This window comes from Tetrao urogallus (genome assembly GCF_951394365.1).
Source record: "Tetrao urogallus genome assembly, chromosome: 3".
NCBI classification, from domain to species: Eukaryota; Metazoa; Chordata; class Aves; order Galliformes; family Phasianidae; genus Tetrao; species Tetrao urogallus.
In genome coordinates, this window is record NC_136815.1 from 81099492 (window position 1) to 81120178 (window position 20687).

General features: G+C 40.1%; 1 protein-coding gene across 1 annotated transcript in view; it reads right to left on the minus strand.

Annotated features, from left to right (window-relative positions):
- Positions 1–395: 395 nt before the first annotated feature.
- The window catches only part of LYRM4 (LYR motif containing 4), a gene marked incomplete at both ends in the record, with an annotated part of 80689 nt that continues 60397 nt past the window's right edge, over positions 396–20687 (minus strand). The window contains one exon of the mRNA XM_079533055.1: positions 396–458. Coding sequence (XP_079389181.1) covers positions 396–458 — 63 coding nt within the window. The remainder of the gene's footprint in view (positions 459–20687) is intronic.

A 20687-nucleotide genomic window follows, 5' to 3' on the forward strand; every position in this document is an offset into this window, starting at 1 on the left:
AGAATTTACTCTTAGTAACTAAGTGAAAGGTTTTATATCTAATATCTTTCGTGCCTGGTGAAAGAAAAGGGCAGCAGCAGAAGAATGTGTCTGGTTGCAGGTAGGTTAACAAAGTTTTTATTGATGAATAAAGCAGGTACTATTTAATCACAAGGAACACAAAAGCAAACAGACTTCAGGACTACCGTACACACTGTTGTAAATCACAGCAGTACATTTCAGAATGTGCGAACCATAAGAAAATAGTACTTTGGTTGCCAAAAAAAGAGTCTCTCAGACATTTCTTATGCTGAACAGAATAGGCCAGATGTGCAGTGACGTTATGCATCCGTATGTGGCACTGAAAGATGCTGAAGATGGTCCAGGGTTGCTTCAGGGTCAGAGCCTCCTCACAGCTATGTGTTTCCTGGACTCTCAATGACCAATTTCTGTGTGGCATACATCTGGCCTATAGTAACCTGAAATCAAACCAAAATATTAGCAAGCCAAATCCAGAAAGTAATCAGGTTATAATTTCAGCTTCACAAAGGAGATAAAAAACAAACCAAGAAATGTGTAGCCCATGTATTAACCTTTTTCATAATGACATTTTTCTTTCTATAAGCATCTTTTCTAAATAAGAACCTCACCTAAGCCCATAGCCAATAGCTGTGTACCTAAAATCTTGAAATAATGGCAGAAGGATACTGTTCAAAGGCACTCGTTAACAGTTAACGACAGAGCAAAAGCAAACAGCCTCCATATTTAGAACAAGGGAAAGATGAATATTATCAGCCTGTATTTCTGATTACACTTTTGGGTGGACAGCCAAGTTATAAACTGCATGCTAGGGTGTTACTTTCTAGTATGTGTGGAACCCCAGTTTTCCTCACAAAGGGTCAAACCACTGCCCGTACGGTTAGTTCAGCAGTAAGATTTTACACATGCTGGAGCTGACCATGAGACAGTACTCACACCTCATGCATTTGTACATTCTAGTGAGATGAGGAGATGAAAAATTGACTCCTCTTGTCCTTTTCTAGTCTGCATTGTAGCACTGCTAAATTGTGGTTGGTGACAGCAGCCACATAGATCTTCACTTAATAGCTGAGATGTGGATGGAAGTTTTGTGCAAGTAGGCTTGTGTCAGCAGGAGAAGCCAACATTTATTTTAAAAGTATGAATTTTGGAGTCAAATTTTTAATATCTATTATGCCTTTTCTCACCCTTCACTCTCTTCCCAGGGTGCTGGTACACAGCTTTGTGTCCTTTTCACTGGAAAAAAGATGGTATGATTAATTATGGAAGTAGGACAAAAAAGGCGGTGCTTAATTACATGAAACAGAATAGGTGTAGCAGAATTTAATACTGCTCAAACTAAGGCTGACAGCAAGTCAAGCTCTCAAAGCAGTGAAAAAAGTGAGGGAAATACATTTTTCAGCATTCTTCAAATACTATTTTTGATGGGAAAAATCTTGGTAGCGGTTAAATTTTTTCTTGTGTGCCCACATAAATGTAAATAACATTGCCTTTTTGGAAGTGAACTATTTAATCTTGATAAGCGGTGTGGTCTGAAACACGTAACACATTGATCTGAATCCTGAAACGTTCATTACGAGGGAGGATTGATGAGCCCTTAAAGGGAACAGCAGTTCTCCTTGCCAGCAAACACTCCACTCTTGGCACTCAGAACTAAGTCAGTAACAGCATATGAGCAACTCCGATTATTTTTGAAATTACTTATGAAGTGTGTTGCACATAGAATATTTAAAACAAAGGCCATACACAACTGAGGCATGTGTTACCAACAGAAACTTCAAGCTGTCAGCAAGTGTTACTTATCAAACAGAACTCGCTGCTCCTGAGTTATGTGGCAGACTCCATCCCTTAGTGACTGCCTTACCACCAACCATGCTGTAGTGTTTGATTTTTGTATCCTGTGTTCCAGACTCTAAATAATCATAGAATCACAGAATGATAGAATTGCTCAGTTTGGAAAAGACCTTTAAGATCCTCAAGTCCAACCACAGCCTAACCATACCACCCTATCTCTAACAACCCTCTGCTAAATCATGTCCCTGAGCACCACATCCAAAGGGTTTTTAAACACATCCAGGGATGGTGACTCAACCACTTCCCTGGAGAGCCTGTTCCAGTGCTTAACAACCCTCTCTGTCAAGAAGTGTTTCATGATATCCAACCTAAACCTCTCCTTGTGCAAGTTGGAGCCATTTCCCCTCATCCTGTCACCAGTGAGAAGAGACCAGCCCTGCTCTCGTTGCAATCACCTTTCAGGTATTCTTTAGTCCTTTTTCATACAATGCAGCAAATTTAATGGAGGCTGGGAGAGATTACAGAAAACCCTGGAACCTAAACTGTGATTTTTTTTTTCTCCATCCACTGAGAGACAGATGAGGCTGAGTACATAACTTCTCAGTCAGTCTTGGTAGGAGAGATACAAACTGTTGTTTTCTGTCCCCGTGCCAAGAGATGATATTACCTACTGCTGTACCTCTTGACTTGAACACGGTGAAGTCACAGGTGTGTGTATTAAGCTGATTCTTTACTAAAGTGCACATCTCATGAAGTGCACAGCCAATGGCACTGTGCCATTCTGTCCATGGCAGCCTGTTGCAGCTGGCATGCTCTGCTGCCTCTCTTTCAGAATCCATTCTGTGGTGTTTCAAGCTGAATTTTGAAACATAAGTATTTTTTTTCTTAACTGCTAGCCTTGAGTTTCCATCGTTATAATCAAGCTTTTCGATGTTTCCCATGCACTTCAGACAAAACAAATATATGTTCCATTTATAGCTGTTGAAAAATTCACATCTATAAACATCAACTGCATCAGCAGAAAGACTGCCACAGTACTGACACACAGACATTCGTTAACCCTCTGAACTGAAACAGCATTCCTAGTGTGCCTTCGTGGGAAATTAGGTCTAGAGGAAGCACTTGAAAAGGCAAGTGTCACTGAGGACTTTTCTCCCAAAGAGTTAAGTAGCTATCTCTTGTGTTTCCACTTTGCCATGTATGTGCATTTAGTTCATACACAGCATGCCATTTACTCTTCTGATAGATGGCTGGGAGCCAGCGTAGAGGTCAGCGTCAGCATTTTCATTAGAAACAGGAAGCTGTTGTGGAGAAAGGCTCTGCCATTTGCTCAGCAACCTCGTTAGCCATAGGGTTATTTACCTCTATGGTAATGGTGCCATTTAATTCTGCAGTAATGAGTGCACAATGAAAAAGCACTTCATCATCAGGAGAAGACTATCAATAGAAATATAGTGCTGCTTCTCAGATCTTACCGAAGTTTCAATTCTGCCTGCAAAATTCTGTACATCAAAACTAAGTATGACAAGTTCAGCCTTCAGACCTTGACAATTTATTCTTGCTCAAAGATTTAGTACCATTCTATATGGTCATTTTTTTCTTGTGATCTTGAAAAAGTCAATCTTGCCTTCCATCTGAATTCTGGTCAAATTGGGGTTTCAGAATGAGATTTATCAGTGGATGTAAGTGAGGTAACAAATGGGAAAAAGAAATTACTGAACAGTAAGCATTGATGCATCCTATAGCACAGCTCTCGCTACGCAGCTGAGTGTGTAGTAAGAAATGTATAGTAAATGAGAAGAATGAAATAGAATTAAACACAGAAAAAGTCAGTATCCCAGAGATATCAGAAGAATGTGCTACCACCCTAAAAACTCAGCCCATCCAGTTACATTGCCAGCTCTGAACTCTGTCCTCTCAAATGGCCCACAGCTGCCACTGCTGGACCCGCAGGGACACCCATGGCGATGGGCAGGTTTGGTGCAGCTGCCACTCCACACAAGTGTGGTGGGACAGCCATGGGCAGGGAGCTGGAAGCAGGGGCTTTTTTCCTGTCTGACAAAGCCAGCAGATGAGGTATTGCAGCCTCATTGTCACTGCTTGTCGAACAGCACCAGATCTTCAGCTTCTGAAGGGATGTGGCACATATTGTGGCTCTTGGCTGTGTGAAGGTTTTAGTTTGCAGCTCAGATTTGAGGGAGAAGCAACTGCTCCTCTTTCTGCAGGTCTGAAAACAAGGTGACCACGTTTCAAGAAGTTTTCTGATTTGCTTCAGTTTTTTTAGAGCGTGTGGTTCTGCTCTGAAAAGCATGAGGGCATCTTTCCCTGGCAGCTCTGCATGTATTCAAAAAGTCTGTCCATTTTATTAGCCTCTGTGTTTTTTCCTCCTTAGGACAAAGGTGGGCAGGCACCTGCTTTTCCCATGCACTGGACAGAATTGTAATTGACAGATAAGCTGTGTGCACTGACAAACCCTTTGGGGCCAGTGGAACAAGATACTGCCCCCAACTTCTCATCATTATCCTTCTGCCAAACCCAACAGTCTTCAAGCCCCATACCACCTGGTAGTGTCAGGCCTCACTGACAAATCCCAGCCAGAATTCCCTGAAGTTACTCAGGGAAATGGCTGGGGAGCAGATCTGAGTGAGAGTGACATCCAACAAGAGTGGCAGTGTACGACCAAGGAGGGCACCCACACAAATGGATCCAATGAAGGGTGTCCACAACTTCTGGAAACAAGTGCAAAGTGAAAATGACAAGAAATGTGGCTTGTGATCTCCGAGCAGGACTGACACATAAGGATGATAAATGCCAATTGGCGTTGGACTGACTGGGCTTCCCAGTGCACTGAAAATATCATCTTCCTGACTGCAATCATGGATGGTTTCATGTAAGTCAATGCAATATGACTACAAACACTCCTGGTGTCTTGACGGTATTTTTTACCATCACTTCCTAAGCAAAATCAATGCAAAATTTGTATGGGGAGCAAATGGATTGCTGAATGGAGCAAAAGATAGAAGTGCTTTCTTCTAATGATATTTTGGGCTTTACTTAATCTCTCTGCTCGCAGCATAACTAAGTCCAAACCTCTCCATGGAAACTACTAAGTCAGCTGTTGACAAGCTGATGAGACGGTGTCCACAGAAAACCCCCTGCATGCTTCCAGAGTGGCTTTCTTTCTCTGTCACTTTTACAGATCATCCCATTTGTAAAAACAACCACAAAAACAAACAAACAAACAAACAAAAACAACCCAAAAAACTGTGCTTATTTAATAATTACAATTTGTTTTAAAACAGTTTCTGAAATAATCACTTGGGCACAACTTCCCACCCACAAAAGCAAACCAACCCCAGGACTTTTACTGCCATTTGTTTTTCTGTAATAGACAAAAGCAGGAACAGCCCAACAGGAGATGGCAGTAACACTCCTACCTTATGCACAACCATCCCATGGGTGAAGAAAAGGACTAAACAAGTGAAAGAGCCACCACAGCACAGGAAAATATCCTAAGAAAGCAATTTCTTTAGCTCTCAATTATTTAAAAATTGATTTCCTGGGAGGGTCATCATGGGAACAGTAAAAAATATTTCTTGTTTCCCTTAAACAAGTGCAGATGATAACTGAGGTTGATATAGTAGAGATGGTTTCACACAGAAAACACATTTACATATATATATATATACATACTTTTTTTTATATACACACGCACAAACATACACATGAGCAACAACCTCTATGTAAACATAGCAGTCTTCTCTTTGGCTGCAGGTTTGTTTGCAGGGAAGCAAAGGTTCCTTCCTATAGCCTGGAGTCACACATGCATTTTCACAGTTTTCTTATGGAGAGAAAGGAAATGCCCTATTTATATTTATATACCTATATATACTCCTATATATATATATATATATATGCTCACATATATAGGTCTATATATTCCAAATGTAAGAAGTGGATACTACAGCTATTAACAAGCATTTTTTCCCCTCATTCCTCAACTCAGATATGGTATACACAGCACAGTTAAGTCTGTTTTCTGTGTTAACTAAAGCCATTTTAATGTTTGTTTTATATAAATACAGTCATTTTTGAAACAACTCTGTAATGCAATAATAAATACACCAATGTGGTGCAGAGTTATTAAACCCAAACAGCAAACCCAGAACTCATCAGTAACTGTTCAGTGCTCTGCCAAATCTTTGTGTTGGCATTAAATGCTGTGGCAGTGGCCTTATTTATTTTTGCTTAGGAAAGAGTGTTGAAAAACTGCATTTGGCTCCTTAGCTATATAAGTTATTTCTGTTCTTGAGCTGGAAACGGTATACAACAACGTAACATTTTGGAGACACTGCTCTTCGTTTTCAGTGCTTCCATCTGTTACACAGGAATGGGAAAGGAAGTGAAGGGAAGCACAGCAAAGAAGCTGTAGCTACTGCATACTCTGCTTTCACCCATGTTTTGCAAATGCTGTTTTCTTTGCTCCTTCGTGTCAAAGCAATTTTCTACTGCCAGTGCTACACTGAGCTTCTGAAAAGCCAGGAACAAGTAACTCACAGCTGCTGTTTTTCTGACTTCCAGTAAAGAAGAGGGCGTGAAGTAAAACAGCTAACAGTCAAGAATTCCTCTGAAAGTTATTTCCCTTCATAATGATAAGATGCAGTTTTGTTAGAAATGTATGCAGTGTATCTTGGTATAATTTTATTCAGCCGATGAGAAGTAGGATCACATAATATTTATTTAGTGCTCTTATTAATCTGTTCTGGGGGTTCCCCTGAAGAGATACTCCTCAGCAGAGAATCACATCTAATCCAACAGTGATTAACACAAAAAATACTGCAGGCATATATGCTTCTGTGTATCTGTTTATGATGAAGTACAACAGCAAAGGATTCTTCTTTTTTAAACGCTGATTATGTCTTAATAAAGAGAATATTTATTATTTTTTTAAATTACACAACCTGATGCTATCTTTACAGACAATGTGGACAAGACAGACAGCCTCTGCTCTAATGCAATGCACGTAATATAGTGTGAGATAACAAGAGAAGGTCCTAAGTAGAAGAAAGAACCATTGGACAGCCAAGTGGGCAGGATCATGTGCTCCTTCAGTCAAAGAGGGCACACTGTTTCACTTCTCTGATTTCCTGCAAGTCTTCTGTACTGCAGAAAACGGGAACGTGACAAAGTCATCTTGAAAGCGTGCAGGACAGGCTAGCCAATGGCATGGGCAGCAGCCTGCTTCTAAGGGGGAAGGGAGAGGAGAAACTTGGTGTAACCTGGATGTAGCATGCAGAGCAGGAAAATCACTTGGCTAGGATGCTGAGCATGGCAAGAAAAGCAATACAATGCATTGGTGCTTGAAAACACAGAGAGCTGGACACAGCTGGCTCATACTGTCCTGAGTGCTGTCACATACCAGGTACTCTAGTAATGCTGACACACTTGGTAAGAAATGTCCAAACCGTGCAAGGAGGATCCTGTGATTTGTAGCAACTGCATTAGCAGAATTATCCAGAGTGGGAGAGCCTGCCTTGCTCTTGTGCAGGATAATGCAGCAGCCACCTCCTCAAAATACACATTTTGCACAACATCCAAAAAAAAAAAAAAAAAACACCCCTATTTTGTTAATGGCATCCCTGCCACCAGAAGTTTTTAAAACATTTTTTAATTTTTTAATTTGCTATTGGTGCTGTATTTTGGGAGGTGAAAGACTGTGAGCTACTAAATTTTTATTGATGGTATAATAGCCAGAGTTTAATTGTTTGCTGCTTCTTATTATTTACTCTTTGTCTGCCCCAAGACTCCAGATTGTCCTCACTGAGGCTGCTAGCGCTGCTTACAGGATGGCAGCAGGTACAACTGCATTCTGTAGAGCTGCCAGATGCCTCAGTATGCTCTCAAAGCAACAAGTCTGTCAGTACTAGACAACACTAGAATACTAGAATACACTAGATACAGGATTTCAAGACATAAAGTACAGAGAAACATCTTTTCTGCCCTTCAACAAAACTAAAAGTTTCATAAAGTGAAGGGTTAAGCTCATTTTTATAACTTTAAGGTTCCAGTATGCCTCTTTCTCACACACATCTCAAACATCATATGATTACAGGCTGAACCTTCGACACGCTTACGAGCCGAGCCTATCTGTGTGCACATTCAAATTATGAAAGAGCAGAAATAAGTGAATTTCTCTTTAGAAAATTCCTATGTCAAAAATAAATTTTCTGTTGGAGAATTTTGATTCAATCTGTTTCCTCATCCAGAAAGAAGCACCTGATCTACTTAAACATTTGCATGTCGAGTCCGTATCGCTGAAGCTAATCCAGCATTTAGGTGATCTGTAACGAATTAGGAAAGGAGTAAGAGCCTTTCTTTTTCTGCATTAACAAGACTCCCTTTTTTGGCAAAGTACTAATGTATTACTAAACTACAATCAGCTGTTCCTGACAGAATCACAAAGATAATTTCCTTGTTTATCTGACTTTCTCTGATGGATGATATCCAAGATTTCTTTTTTTCCTCACTTGGCTGTCATTTGTGTTTCTCTGTCTCCAAGTCCCACACCTGAATGTGCCCTGCACTTCAAAGAGCTTTGTTCTGGGGGTGGAGAATTACAATGGGAGCTGTATAAAGCACAGAGCATCCTTGTTCTCATACTCCCAGGGGACAGGAGGTAGCCTCTCTAGCTCTTGGGAATCAAAGACTTCAGCTTTTGGAAATTCAGCTGGAAAAAACATCGCCTGCGCTGTTTACACTCTTCAGAACCTTGCATAGGGAGCAGATGGAGTATATCAACGTTTTAGAACTGAGGATGAATTAGCTGAATTTCAGCCAAGGTTTGTGACTATGTTGTCACTATGTAAGGATTGTAGCACAAACAACCTGAGATGAATTCTGTGGTTCAGCTGTGTCCAAATGACACTCAAGTAAAAAGATGCCATAAGGCAGTCTGAACCGAGGCAAGCTCACATGAGATGTGCTTGTTTAACATGCCCTGTGCACAAATGAGTTAATTTCCCAGTGCTCCTCAGCCCAGCCCTTTGCACAAACATTAAGAAGAATTAATGAGGGAGAAAATAATTATTTGCAAACCTCTCAGCTCTTGAGCAAGAGATATCTCTGTTTGTGTGGATAAAGGGTATCGCTTACATTTTACTAGTTTAATTGGTATAAACTATAGCAGCACTTTTTTCTTTCTTTTGGCACAGATAAATTACTGGGTTTAGCACAGCTGGTAAAAGCTAATTCCGCACACAGAGTTCTTTTCAGTAGTGTGGGTGGCAAAACACTTTCAGCAACTGGCTTAATTAGTCCTTCCTTCTTTGCAATAGCACAGGACAGTTAATCGGAGAGAAAAAAAAAAAAAGATTTAGTGGAAGATGCAGCATAAAGTAATCCTCTTTGCTCTCCTGCTTTTGCCAGCTCTCCCTCACTTAATGCTGTGCTAAGCAGAGGCTTGCCCTGGCATTTCTCAGCAGCGCTAAGCATCAGGAGTGAGAGGCCAGCAACTATTCCAAATATAGCCAAAAAGCAATGCGAGTGCCAAGCCCAATGGTTTTCAGCCTCGCTGCTCCCATCCCCCAGCTGCTGATAGAGCTCTGGAGATCCTCCAGCAGCACAAACATTGAGCGCCCGTGGGATGCAGCTCCTCCCTGATAAGAGCTGAGACTGGTCAGAGACACGCGGCCTCCCAAATGCCAGACAGAGGGGGTAAAGGCCAGGAAGGACAGATGCGCCTGTATTTACCTTCACTGTAGGTCAAGTGGGAAATAGCCAGGAATTTTTGTCTAATTGTATCGTGTTGAGTAATGACTCTGAAGATATATAGTGCAATGGCTAACAAACACATTTAAAAGCCAACCCAATATGCTAGGAATGCATTACGCATTTCTCCTCATCCCAACTACTCTGGGAGTATGAAGCATTTCTGCTAAGGAAACCCGTATGGAGGGGAAAAAACAAAACGGGAAGGTCTATTGCATAAGAGCAAACAAAATAATCAATTAGCGAGGAAAAAATCTTCCAAGATATCTTCAGGAAAAAAGCAAGCAGTAAAACTGCAAGTGTTTACCCACATTTGCAGTTCCTGTTTTTTTCAGGAGATTATTTTTATACTTGCCCATTCATTTCTTTTTGGCAGCCAGTGGAAGACAGGGCTATTCCCACAGATAGCATCGGGCAGACTGCTTAGGAACAAGAGCCCATGAAAATGCCTTGCAACTGCTCACTGCTTGTTTAGAGGCAGCATGATGCTGATAACTATATTTTGCTAACGCACACCTCTCTACAAAAGTTGTTTGGAAGTTTATGAAACCTTGGCCCGTGAAAGGCTACTGTTAACCTCAAGATGATCATTTAAACACACTCCAGCAAAATAGTCTAGGATTTTGTCAGCGGAAATAATTTCTAATATGACACTGCCTATTTTTTTTTTTTTTTTTGCATACTGAGTAGTTATATATTTCTTAGTTTTCATTTATCTGTATGAAAACAGTGAAACAAAAAAGGAAAGTGACTGACTACAGATAGAAAGCCATGAAGCTACTTGCACAAAAGCTACTATGAGGGATGGGAACTGCTAAATCATGGCCTGAACCTCTGATTGATCACCTGAGGCGAGCACTGAGTCAGCCAGAGGAGCACAGGTGAAGGCAATTCTCCTGTGCTGCCAGAAAGAGTGGAGCCAGGCTCCAGCCCTGCTAGACCTATTTAAGAGCTGGCTACCAGTGGGGAAGGATCTCTTCTGGAGTTTTGTAAGTGAGCCCAGGATAGGGGTAAACTTTCTATCTATTCTCTTTTTGTTATCATAGTCTGCTTTGCTAAACTCTCTTGTTTATTTTGTAATTATAACATCTTAATATTCATTGATTATACAGAGGGATCTGGACAGCAAGGTGATATCTTTTCAGTACTTTTAAGTATTCACCATCTCAGTTAACTCTAAGAAAAGAGGAACAAGATCAACTGGATGAAAGCAGAAGTGATTATTCAACGTATGTGATATGTTTTTTTCTTTAATATATATACGTCACCAAAAAGTATCTTGCCCATTCTGTGCCAGCCTATTTTAGTGTTTAAAAATGTGGTGTAAGCCTCGTATATAAGCCTGACTGTATGAAAGAAACTCCCCTTTAGGAAAAAAGCATAGGAAAGCAAGCCAGTAGATGGCATTGTGGCACTTCATAAGACACTTCAAAAAAATCCCAGTTAAAAAGAATGCAAGCCTAAGGATTGTGTTTAACCACTTACTGCTTAACCAACATAGTATCTTGTTCCTGCTCAATGCTACCCATGCAAAGCCAACCACATAAAACCACACTACTGCACGATCATATTAGCCCTGAAAGAAATTTCCTCTGTGCTGCTTCCCAAATCCAATTAGCTCTGTATGCTAGTTACAATCCCAGATTTGAAAAGATGATATCTGATGGCTCGTGTCCCATGAGCCATAGCCATCAAGGGGAGACCAGAAAGGATGCGATTATTTGAAAAGTATTTTCTAAAAAGTAATCACATACAAGATCGTACACATCAGTGCAGATGATAACGTACAAAACAAAACAAAACAAAAAACAAACAAAAAATGAAAATGCAAAAACAAAAAACACTGCAGAATAGATATTATCCAGTAAAAATAAATTTTTGGAGTATTTTATGAATACTCCCATTTTCTCCCTCTGCAGGCCCCTTCCCATCTCAGGTATTCCATGAAGCTTCCATGATGGTCTTCATGGTATTCATGTTTAAGAAAATGTCTGGTTTTACTGCAGCATTTGTCTTGTATCCATATAACAAGGAAACATCAAGACAGTGTAACCAAATTTGCACTGCGCATGGCCTTTAAGTAAATTTCAATAGCTCTCTATAAGTGACAAATTGCATACGTTCAGGCTTCCTCCATGTCACTTACATCAGAGCAAGTTAAAGCAGTCTAGTTTTCCTGACAGAGAATTTCAACTTCAGATCTGCATTTCCTGCTTAGCTATTCCATGCAATGGTAGAGTTCACATTCCTGAAGGATATGAGACAGGCAAAGAGTAAAACAAGGAAGCTTAATTTTAGGAAAGCCAACTTCTAGCTGTTTAGGGAATTAGCTAACAAAACCCCTTGGGAATCTGTCCTCAAGGACAAGGGAGCAGAGCTGGCAGATCTTTAAGGAAGTTTTCCAGATGAGCTCTCCATCCCCAGGTATATGAAGTCAAGAAAGGAAGGCAAGAAACCAGCACAGCTGAACCACGACCTGCTGATCAAACTGGAGAGCGAGAAGAAAATGCACAGGCATGGAAGCAGGGACATGTAAGCTGAGAGAAGTACAGGGATGCTGCTCAGCTGTGCAGGGACAGGGTCAGGAAGGCCAAGGCCCAACTGGAACTGGACATGGCAAGAGGTGCAAAGAGGACAAAGAAAGGCTTCTACAAGTAAGTAAACCAGAAAAGGAGAGTCCAAGAGGGCATGTCCCCTAGTAAGCAATACAGGCAGGCTGGTAACAACGGACAAGGAAAAAATGGAGGTACTCAACAACTTTTTTGCCTCAGTCTTCACTGGCAACTGCTTTTCACACAGCCCTCGAACAGATGGTTCAGAAGGTGTAAGCAAAGATCAGGTATGCCACTGCCTGAGGAACCTGAACATCATAAGTCTATGGGTCCTGATGAGATGCATCCCAGAGACCTGAGGGAATTGGCTGACATAGTCACCAGGCCACTCTTGATGACATCTAGAAAGTTATGGCAGCCAGGTGAAGTCCCCAGAAACTGGAAAAAAGACAGCATCACACCCACTTTTAAGATGAGTAGAAAGCATGACCCAGTGACCTGTCAGTCACATGTCTGTGCTGAGAAAGATCATGGAACAGATCCTCGTGGAAGGTATGCTAGGCACAAGGAAGAGAGGGAGGAGATATGGGAAACCAGCATGGCTTCACCAAGGGCAGGTCCCGCCTGACCAACCTTGTCACTTTTATTATGGTGTAACCAAGCCCATGGACAAGGGAAGAAACACTGATTTCATCTACCTGAACTTCAGTAAGACCTTTCACATGGTCCCATAACATCCTTCTCTCCAAATTAGAAATATATGAATTTGATGGGTGGACTGTTTGATGGACAAGGAACTGGTTGCGAGACTATACACAGAGTCATTGCAGTGGAGCTGGACTACGTGACCATTAAGGGTTCTTTCCAACTCATATGGTCCTATGATTCTAATACATGAATTATAAAACAAACTAGTAATGGAAATGTTCCCAAATTAAAATAATAGCTCAAATATTGTTGAAAATTTATTATGTACAAACCCATCATGCTCATTTTATCAAAGCTATTTTTGTATGTGGAAATTTCCTTTCAAATTTAAGTGTCTTCTAAAGACATGTAGGTATGAAAATATGTTTCTTCCACCCCTTTATGAAGCCTCATTACTATAAATGTTTAAATATTAGAAATGAAACCCTCCTTCCTGGAACAGAGGTGGTCAGGTTAGACCGGAGCACCAGAGAGGACAGGATAATAGTTCTTTTCTCTTACCATCACAGAAAGAAAGGATCCCATCTGTTGAGGGAGATGACACATGTCACAACCTCCAAAGCATTTCAGAGAGGAAAAAATGCCAGAGGAGAGAAGGGAATACAAGCCAGTGCTTTACTGGGTCAGTTCTAAGTTTCTTCCAGTTGCTTGTCCCCACTACTGGTCATCAATAGATCCTCAAAGAAATGCATACCAGTAAACATCAATTCTTTTTATGTAGCCAATACCTCAATAGAATCAGAGTTGGAACATGTGCAAAAGCACTCATATTCTGGTTATGACATCAGCCCATTGTTTAACACTGCACCAGAGAGGTGCCACAGCTTTTCATTGCTCTTCTAGACCAAAATTAAGAGTCAGAAGAAAAATATCTGCCCTTACTTGCACAGATGTAGGAAAGATTTGTGTCAGAATTCATGCTAGCTAACATAATCTATGCAGCTTTCCCCTGCATCTTCACCATTTGCAGAACTAAAAACTATCTGAACCATAGCCACCTACAACCACGCAACATCTGCACCAGGAGGGGGGTTCAGTCTTATAGTTCCCTAAGGCTAGAGGCTCCCTGCTGACAGCATCTGTCCAGAAGGAAAAGCAGATGGCCAACTCCTACAGAACCCTCTGTCTACTTGACCTGATACTCTACACCAGTCACTGGGGGAGATTTAAAGTAGGCTTGGAATATCTGTTGGGTAAATTCAACAGTTAATTGTGTGATGATACTTTTTGGTCCTAAATACTGGGGCTCTGTATAGAGTTTCATTAAAAGATCAGAGAACATATTACCTTCAAGATATTACATTGCTAATCTGCTGTATAATTCCAGAGTCAATTGTCAACTTCTTGCCAATTCTGGAAGCAGTTTGACAGACCTTCCAGGTGCTCCAACACTGCCTACTGCAAATCTATGCCAGGTATAATAAAGTCTACTGCCTACAAATAAAAAGCTTGATGGATATATATCTATATCTTACAAGCTGGTACACAGGATCTTCTCTATAAATCAGCATTTACAGACTAATATTTCTCACTTTGTTGCAAATCCAATCAATAGTTATATTAAAATAAATCAGTCAGAAAAAAATTATAAATAACAGTGAGGACAAGAGTTAGCTTAAACCTGAAGTGCCTTCTAACCATGAATTTCTTTTTAAACCATGAGAATCTGTTCTTAATTTTGGAGCATTTGTATTCTTCCCTCTATAAACTCATTCTTTAACTACATAGTCAATTACAGACAAATTCTTTCAAGTGATATTTAATCAATTTTCCCAAGTGTGAAAGCCTTTCTGGTTACAGTTTGCCTTTATTCTAGTTGTAACTTCTGTAGCTGCCAATTCACTTGTACAGCAAAGCGAAGATCCAGAGTTCTCACAAGTTCCTAGGGACATTAGCAACCACCTACAGAACAGTCCCAACACAATAGCCTCTCCAGAGGAAAGGCTGCAGCATAAGTACAGCTCTCCTTGGTAAGCTGCCAGAGAATTAGTTTGTGAGAGCCATTATAAATGTTTCACCTACAGGGTAGTTTCAGAGAGTAACTATGTGGAATAATAAGCTAAGTGGAGCTAAACCGGGTGTGCTAGAACTCCAATATGAACAGGAGTCAATGGTAGCTAAGTGCCACAGCTGACAACAGCCAGGTGTTTTTCTTTATCCCTCTGGCAGCAGAGTGCAGACCATGGTTTGCTTTTATGTGGAGGGATGTCCAATACACCTGGAACCAACTGCCCAGAGGCGGTAACACAGCCCTACCATTTGTCATGGACTTATTCAGACTGCACTGGCATGGGGGGAAGCTCCTGAATGCCTGCAATAATCATGTTGGGCAACACAGCAGAGGAAGCTTTTGTTAAAGGGAAGAAAATAATTTGAAGCCTTCTGAAAGCCAATTTTGCTATGAAGCAAGGTAAGTTCAAGAGATCAGCACAGGAGAATAGGCTCTTATGAATGAAATGGCAAGATGGATGTTGTCAGACCCTCATGGATGTGATCAGTAAAATAACTGCAATATCTCCACCAGCTAGCAAAAAGGAATCACAAGCTTTCTTTGGAGTTGTGGATTTCAGGAGAATGCATATTCCAGATTACAGACTGATTGTAAACTAGTGTATCCAGTGACCCAGAAGAAGAACCATTTCATATGGGGCCCTGTGCAACAAAGAGCTTTTAAACAAATAAAAGAGGAGATAGTTCATGCAGAGGCCTGTGGACCAGTCTGGACAGGGCAAGATGCAAAAAAACGTGCTCTACACTGTAGCTGGGGAGAACTGTCCTACCTGGAGTCTCTGGCAGAAAGCCCCAGGGAATACTTGAGGTTGACCCCTAGAGTTTTGGAGTTGAAGATACAGAGGATCTGGGGTCTGCTATTCTCCAACTGAGAAAGAGACAGGGTACTTAAAACTACATTCACGAGTCTCTTCATGAGATCTTAGAAGGACTCGTGAGATAATCATGATAATTGTGCCATGAGACACAGCAATATGGAAGAGCAGGTTTCCTAAATTCATACTTTCACACGCTGGCATGGTGACTGGGTAGCTCACCCCTCCATTACTGGCCCCTGCTTTCATTACCAGCTAGGACTAACTTCTGTTTGATGCAGGTAAAGATCCATAAACAATGTCCTTTAAATGAAGTCACTCATCTCCTGCAGAGTCCCTCTGTAGCTTCTCTGACAGCACAGTAAACACCCAGCTATCTCCCTAAGTTTAGATACAAACTCTTTAACTTGTGGAAGAATTGCTGAACTTGCTATGTTTGTCTCAGTTGATGTTAAGGGACATACGTTCAATTTCTATGAGTAACAGAGGAAAACTTCAAATAGTTATTTAACTATCCTAAAAGATGGACTAGAACTCACCCTAATTACTATGGTCTGCCTGAGTCAATATGGAAGTGTTAGAAAACACATGCAAAATGAGGCAGTTACTCTTACCAACAAGAATGATAAATGCTACACTTGCATCAAAAAATGCTTTTCCTTTGGACTTCCGACTAGACAATAACAATATCCATACCATTTTAGGGAGAAGCTTTCTCAAGAAATATGGTGGTAACACATTCGTTGTTTCCTCTCACTCAAATGATACCTGCCATACTTCCTTCTGTCCCTCTGCCTGCCTAAGCTCTGGTTCTACAATGATACCCAGACTCCTGTCAGCACAAAGGACATGAGGAACTGCCCAGTACCCCTTAAACCAGTGGTCTCCTTAGAAATAAAGTCTAGAGAGTAAGAGTCTGGGCAGATGCAAGGTTTGCCTTGGCCCAATAAAGTTGGAAAGGACCTCTAAGATCATCTAGTCTAATTGCCAACCCATCCCTACTGTGCCCACTAACCACGTCCCTCAGTGCCACATCCACACGGTCCTCGAGCACCTCCAAGGACACTGACTCCATTACCTCCATGGGCAGCCTGTGCCACTGCCTCACTGCTCTTTCTGAGAAGAAACTTCTCCTGGTAAAAAGATACTGTTCCCTTTTTACACTTTGTGTAAAAATATATTGGCAAAAATCGAAAATAAAATAAAATGTATTTTTATAAGTGGTAGGAATGTTCCATCTATTTCGAAGCGAAGTAAGACCCCACCACTTATTGTTATGTTAAATGCCAGAAAAGAAACTACTACAGATATTAAAACTCTGCATTTCCTTTTATATTCATAAAGGACCACCTCTCTACTATTAGAGAACTTCAATTTTTAGATAATCTGTTTTTCTTCTGATGAAAAAAAAAAAATATATATATATATATATATATATATATATATATACATATGAAGGAAACTCCCTGGCATAGAGATTTGGACTCTTTGTGCCTATAATGCCCGTCAATATTGGCACACAGGTTTTTAATGATTCACTCTACTGTTTGATTATCTGCTCCCCCAAAACACCCTAATTAGCAGAAATATTGATTTTACACTGTTCAAGCCTAACAAGCTTACGAAATATGAGCCAAAAAACCTATTACTAGATAACAAAAAATTGAACTGATACAGTAATAAAACTGTATCAAGAAGAAAACGCCCTCCTGGATCTAAACTAAGTTGCAGTAGATAGCATTTAAAATAATTCTAGTTGAATCCTGCCGAGGCAATCATTTACAGAGCGCTGCCATGCCAAGCAAGTCTCTGAGTGTTCCTTGAGGCGCTGCAGTTGTTGGCTGTCCCCATGGATTGCCTGGTTCAAGGTACTCACCCTCAAGTGTAATGCAGTCATGGCTCAAAGCAAAGGGTGCAAAAGGCTAGCGACCAAACTTTTTGTATCAAGGAGAAAAGTCACCAGCTCCAAATCCAGATTTTAAAAAGAGTGACAGAAAGTTGGCGTTCATCAGTACAGCATGCAGTTTTTTCCCCCATACATTTTTATCTAATAAAATTTCTCCTTCTCTTTAAATTTGTGAAAAATTCTGAGCGCCCTTTTCAATCTTAGAAATCATAACATATTTTAAGTAAATGGACACATATTAAAATGGAAAAAATAAATCTAGTCTTCATAATTATCTCAAATACTTTGATGTCTGAAGGGATAAGTAAGTCAGTCTCACTTTCTGTTCTAGGTATTGCCAGTGATTCCCCAGATAAGCCTGTAACTACTGAAGCTGCAAAACTCTAAAGTTCTACATTTGCACAAGTGTATCTGTAAGAAAAGTGTCCTTCTATAATAAAAGATTAAATGCTCTCATTAAAGTGCTCAGAGAGATCATCTAGTTGAGGAATCTGGTCACTTCCTCTGCTTTAGGAAAAAAATATCAACAAAAAATCCCCAACTCACTCTTTCCAACTCTATTTCTTTCAAGAGCTAACCTACATCATGAGGGCAGTACCCACAAAGGAAGGAGAAAATAGTTTTTGGTAAAAAGAACACATTTTAATTTATTCTTTCCTGACAATAAATGTATCTTTCAGAAAAGATAAAAAGCATGTCTTAGCTTTAAGTAAGTCCTTATGCAAAGAGCCAAAGTAAATAACTGAATCCTGGCTAATATTTGACAGTTGCTGCCTTATGGAAACAGAGAGGTCTGCAAGGATAACAGCAAAACGATTAAACCGTAAAGCAGTATGTCAGCTGCTGAAGAGATTTAAAAACATGTATGCACACTGTGCCTTCAAAGTTCATCTCTACGCAATGGAGTCCTTAAAGCTGCTTAAAACTCTTAAATGCACTGTTTCAAAGGATGCAATACGTTGCTTGCACTGACCTTAAGCCTTGACTTACGTACTTTAATTAGTAAAATTTATCAGTTCATTCATATGTGGGACATGTAGGTGAGAACTTAATTAATGAAGTGGCAAATGATGCAAACAGAAATGAAATATTACCTACTCAAAAATAATTAGGTAAGTAGATTCCTATGGAGAAAGCTGTTTTTAGATCATGATCAGTATAATCAATAACAACTGAAATGGAGTCGGTGCTTATTTCTACCTGTTACTACAGCTTCCAACTCTCACTCATTAGTGTTCAGTACCAGCTCCAGCCCTGCAAACTATTTGAAAAAATATATTCATTTCTGTGAAAGCACATTTCATCGCAGGTATTCAAAACGTTTTGCCAAATGGATCAGTTAAATTTCACAACTTTCCTGTGATGTAATGCAATACATCAACTTTCTGGTAGGAAACATAAATATTTGCACGTAAATAAACAAATGACCTTTCATCAGCCAAGTCCATTCAACATTGAGAAGAATGCTGTCAGCTCTTAAGCAGCTTTTAATTCCTGCTGATTGAATCCTCATTGCTCTCTGAGTCAAGATTCACAAGGCAAACTGATACAATTATGAGAAATGGAACCAGAGGACCCAAGCAGCACATGAACAAAGGTGAAACATTAGTAGTTTGTCTAAAATATTGACCATCAGTTCTAACTTTTGTCCTTATACATTTTTTTTCTGATGAAATAAGTTCCTGGTCAAAAGGGAGCAAGAGAACAAGGCAGAGGTTGATAATTTCTAATCAAGGACAGCAACCTGGTCAGCTCACTATTCCATTGTCATTGTCTTGTTATTGAGAGTTGTAAGGTATATTTAAGGAACACATTAAAAATGTCAACAAGAAGCTTCCTAAACAGTATTTTCTTGCAACCACAGAGCAACTTAGAAGTGTTCTCTTGTAGTTCAACCATGACTATAATAACAAATATAACAAATGTAAAGGTCTTGCAAAAAACAAACACCGAGTGAAAATGGCTGGTGGAGTATGCAGGAAGGAAGCAGCTTAGATGTGGACCTTCCAGGCATGCTGTTCTGTCAGATCACCTTATCTGACCACATAAAAAGTTAAAACATGCAAAACAAAACCAGCATCTTCAGACATCTCCATACTTGGAGCAGAACCTCTGAGTCACGCACCTACAGGAGGAGCTAAGACTTGCCAAATTCTGAAAGCTTCCAGTTCCCTGAGAAGACCAGAGGCTGCAGCAACATACAAACGTAACAAAGAGACAGGTGTGGAAATGAAAGGAAATCTACAATTTCTCTATCTACACTGCCTGTGAACACACCCCAGTCTGCTTGTCATGAACAGTATCCACTCTCTCTCTTCAGCAAATCATAGCTTAATATAATATTTTTAGCTGTTGTGTTCTGTATGTCAAATATATGACAAATATTGATGGGCTCAAGTCTAGCATCTAGCAGCACAAACAACAAACGATTTCACGATGAAGAACACAATGATCTTCTTAACTGTTATAAACAATATTTTTTTCACTATATGGTCTGTAAGTACCTAACATCCTTTATTTTGTTCATTGCTGAAAGGTAGGTATCCTTCTTGAACCCCACAGGGGAAAAACACACATGTTTTTTAGGCTACAGGGAAAAAAATGCAAGGGTTCTGACTCCATTGACCTTATTGGCCTTTCTCTATAGTACAAAACACTATGCATCTGAAAAAGGGGTTCTAATTCAGCCTGGAAGGAAAAGCAAGTAATAAGCAAATAATTTTTTTTTTTTTTTTTTTTTGGGGGGGGGGGGGGGGGGGGGGGGGAGGATTAAAATAAATAAATCAAATTCACAAGCTAGAGCAGAACTTGGGCAGGTAAAATGACATTTTCTGCTGCAGAAATATTGCCTAAGCTCTTTCAGAACTTGCTTGTATGCCAGAGCAAATATTTTCATTTCATTGAACTTGCTAGGCAACTCACCAACATAAAGTATACGTAAAAACACTCTCCAGTAATATCAAGCCTGGAATATTTATTAAAAACATTTGCAATCCATGAAAACAAATGCTAATACTGCACATATTCAAACTATGAACTCCACTTTGTGTATAAAACAGCACAACAGAACTTAATCTAAAACAGATTTTCATATCAGAGGAGAGGTGGTGGTGAGTG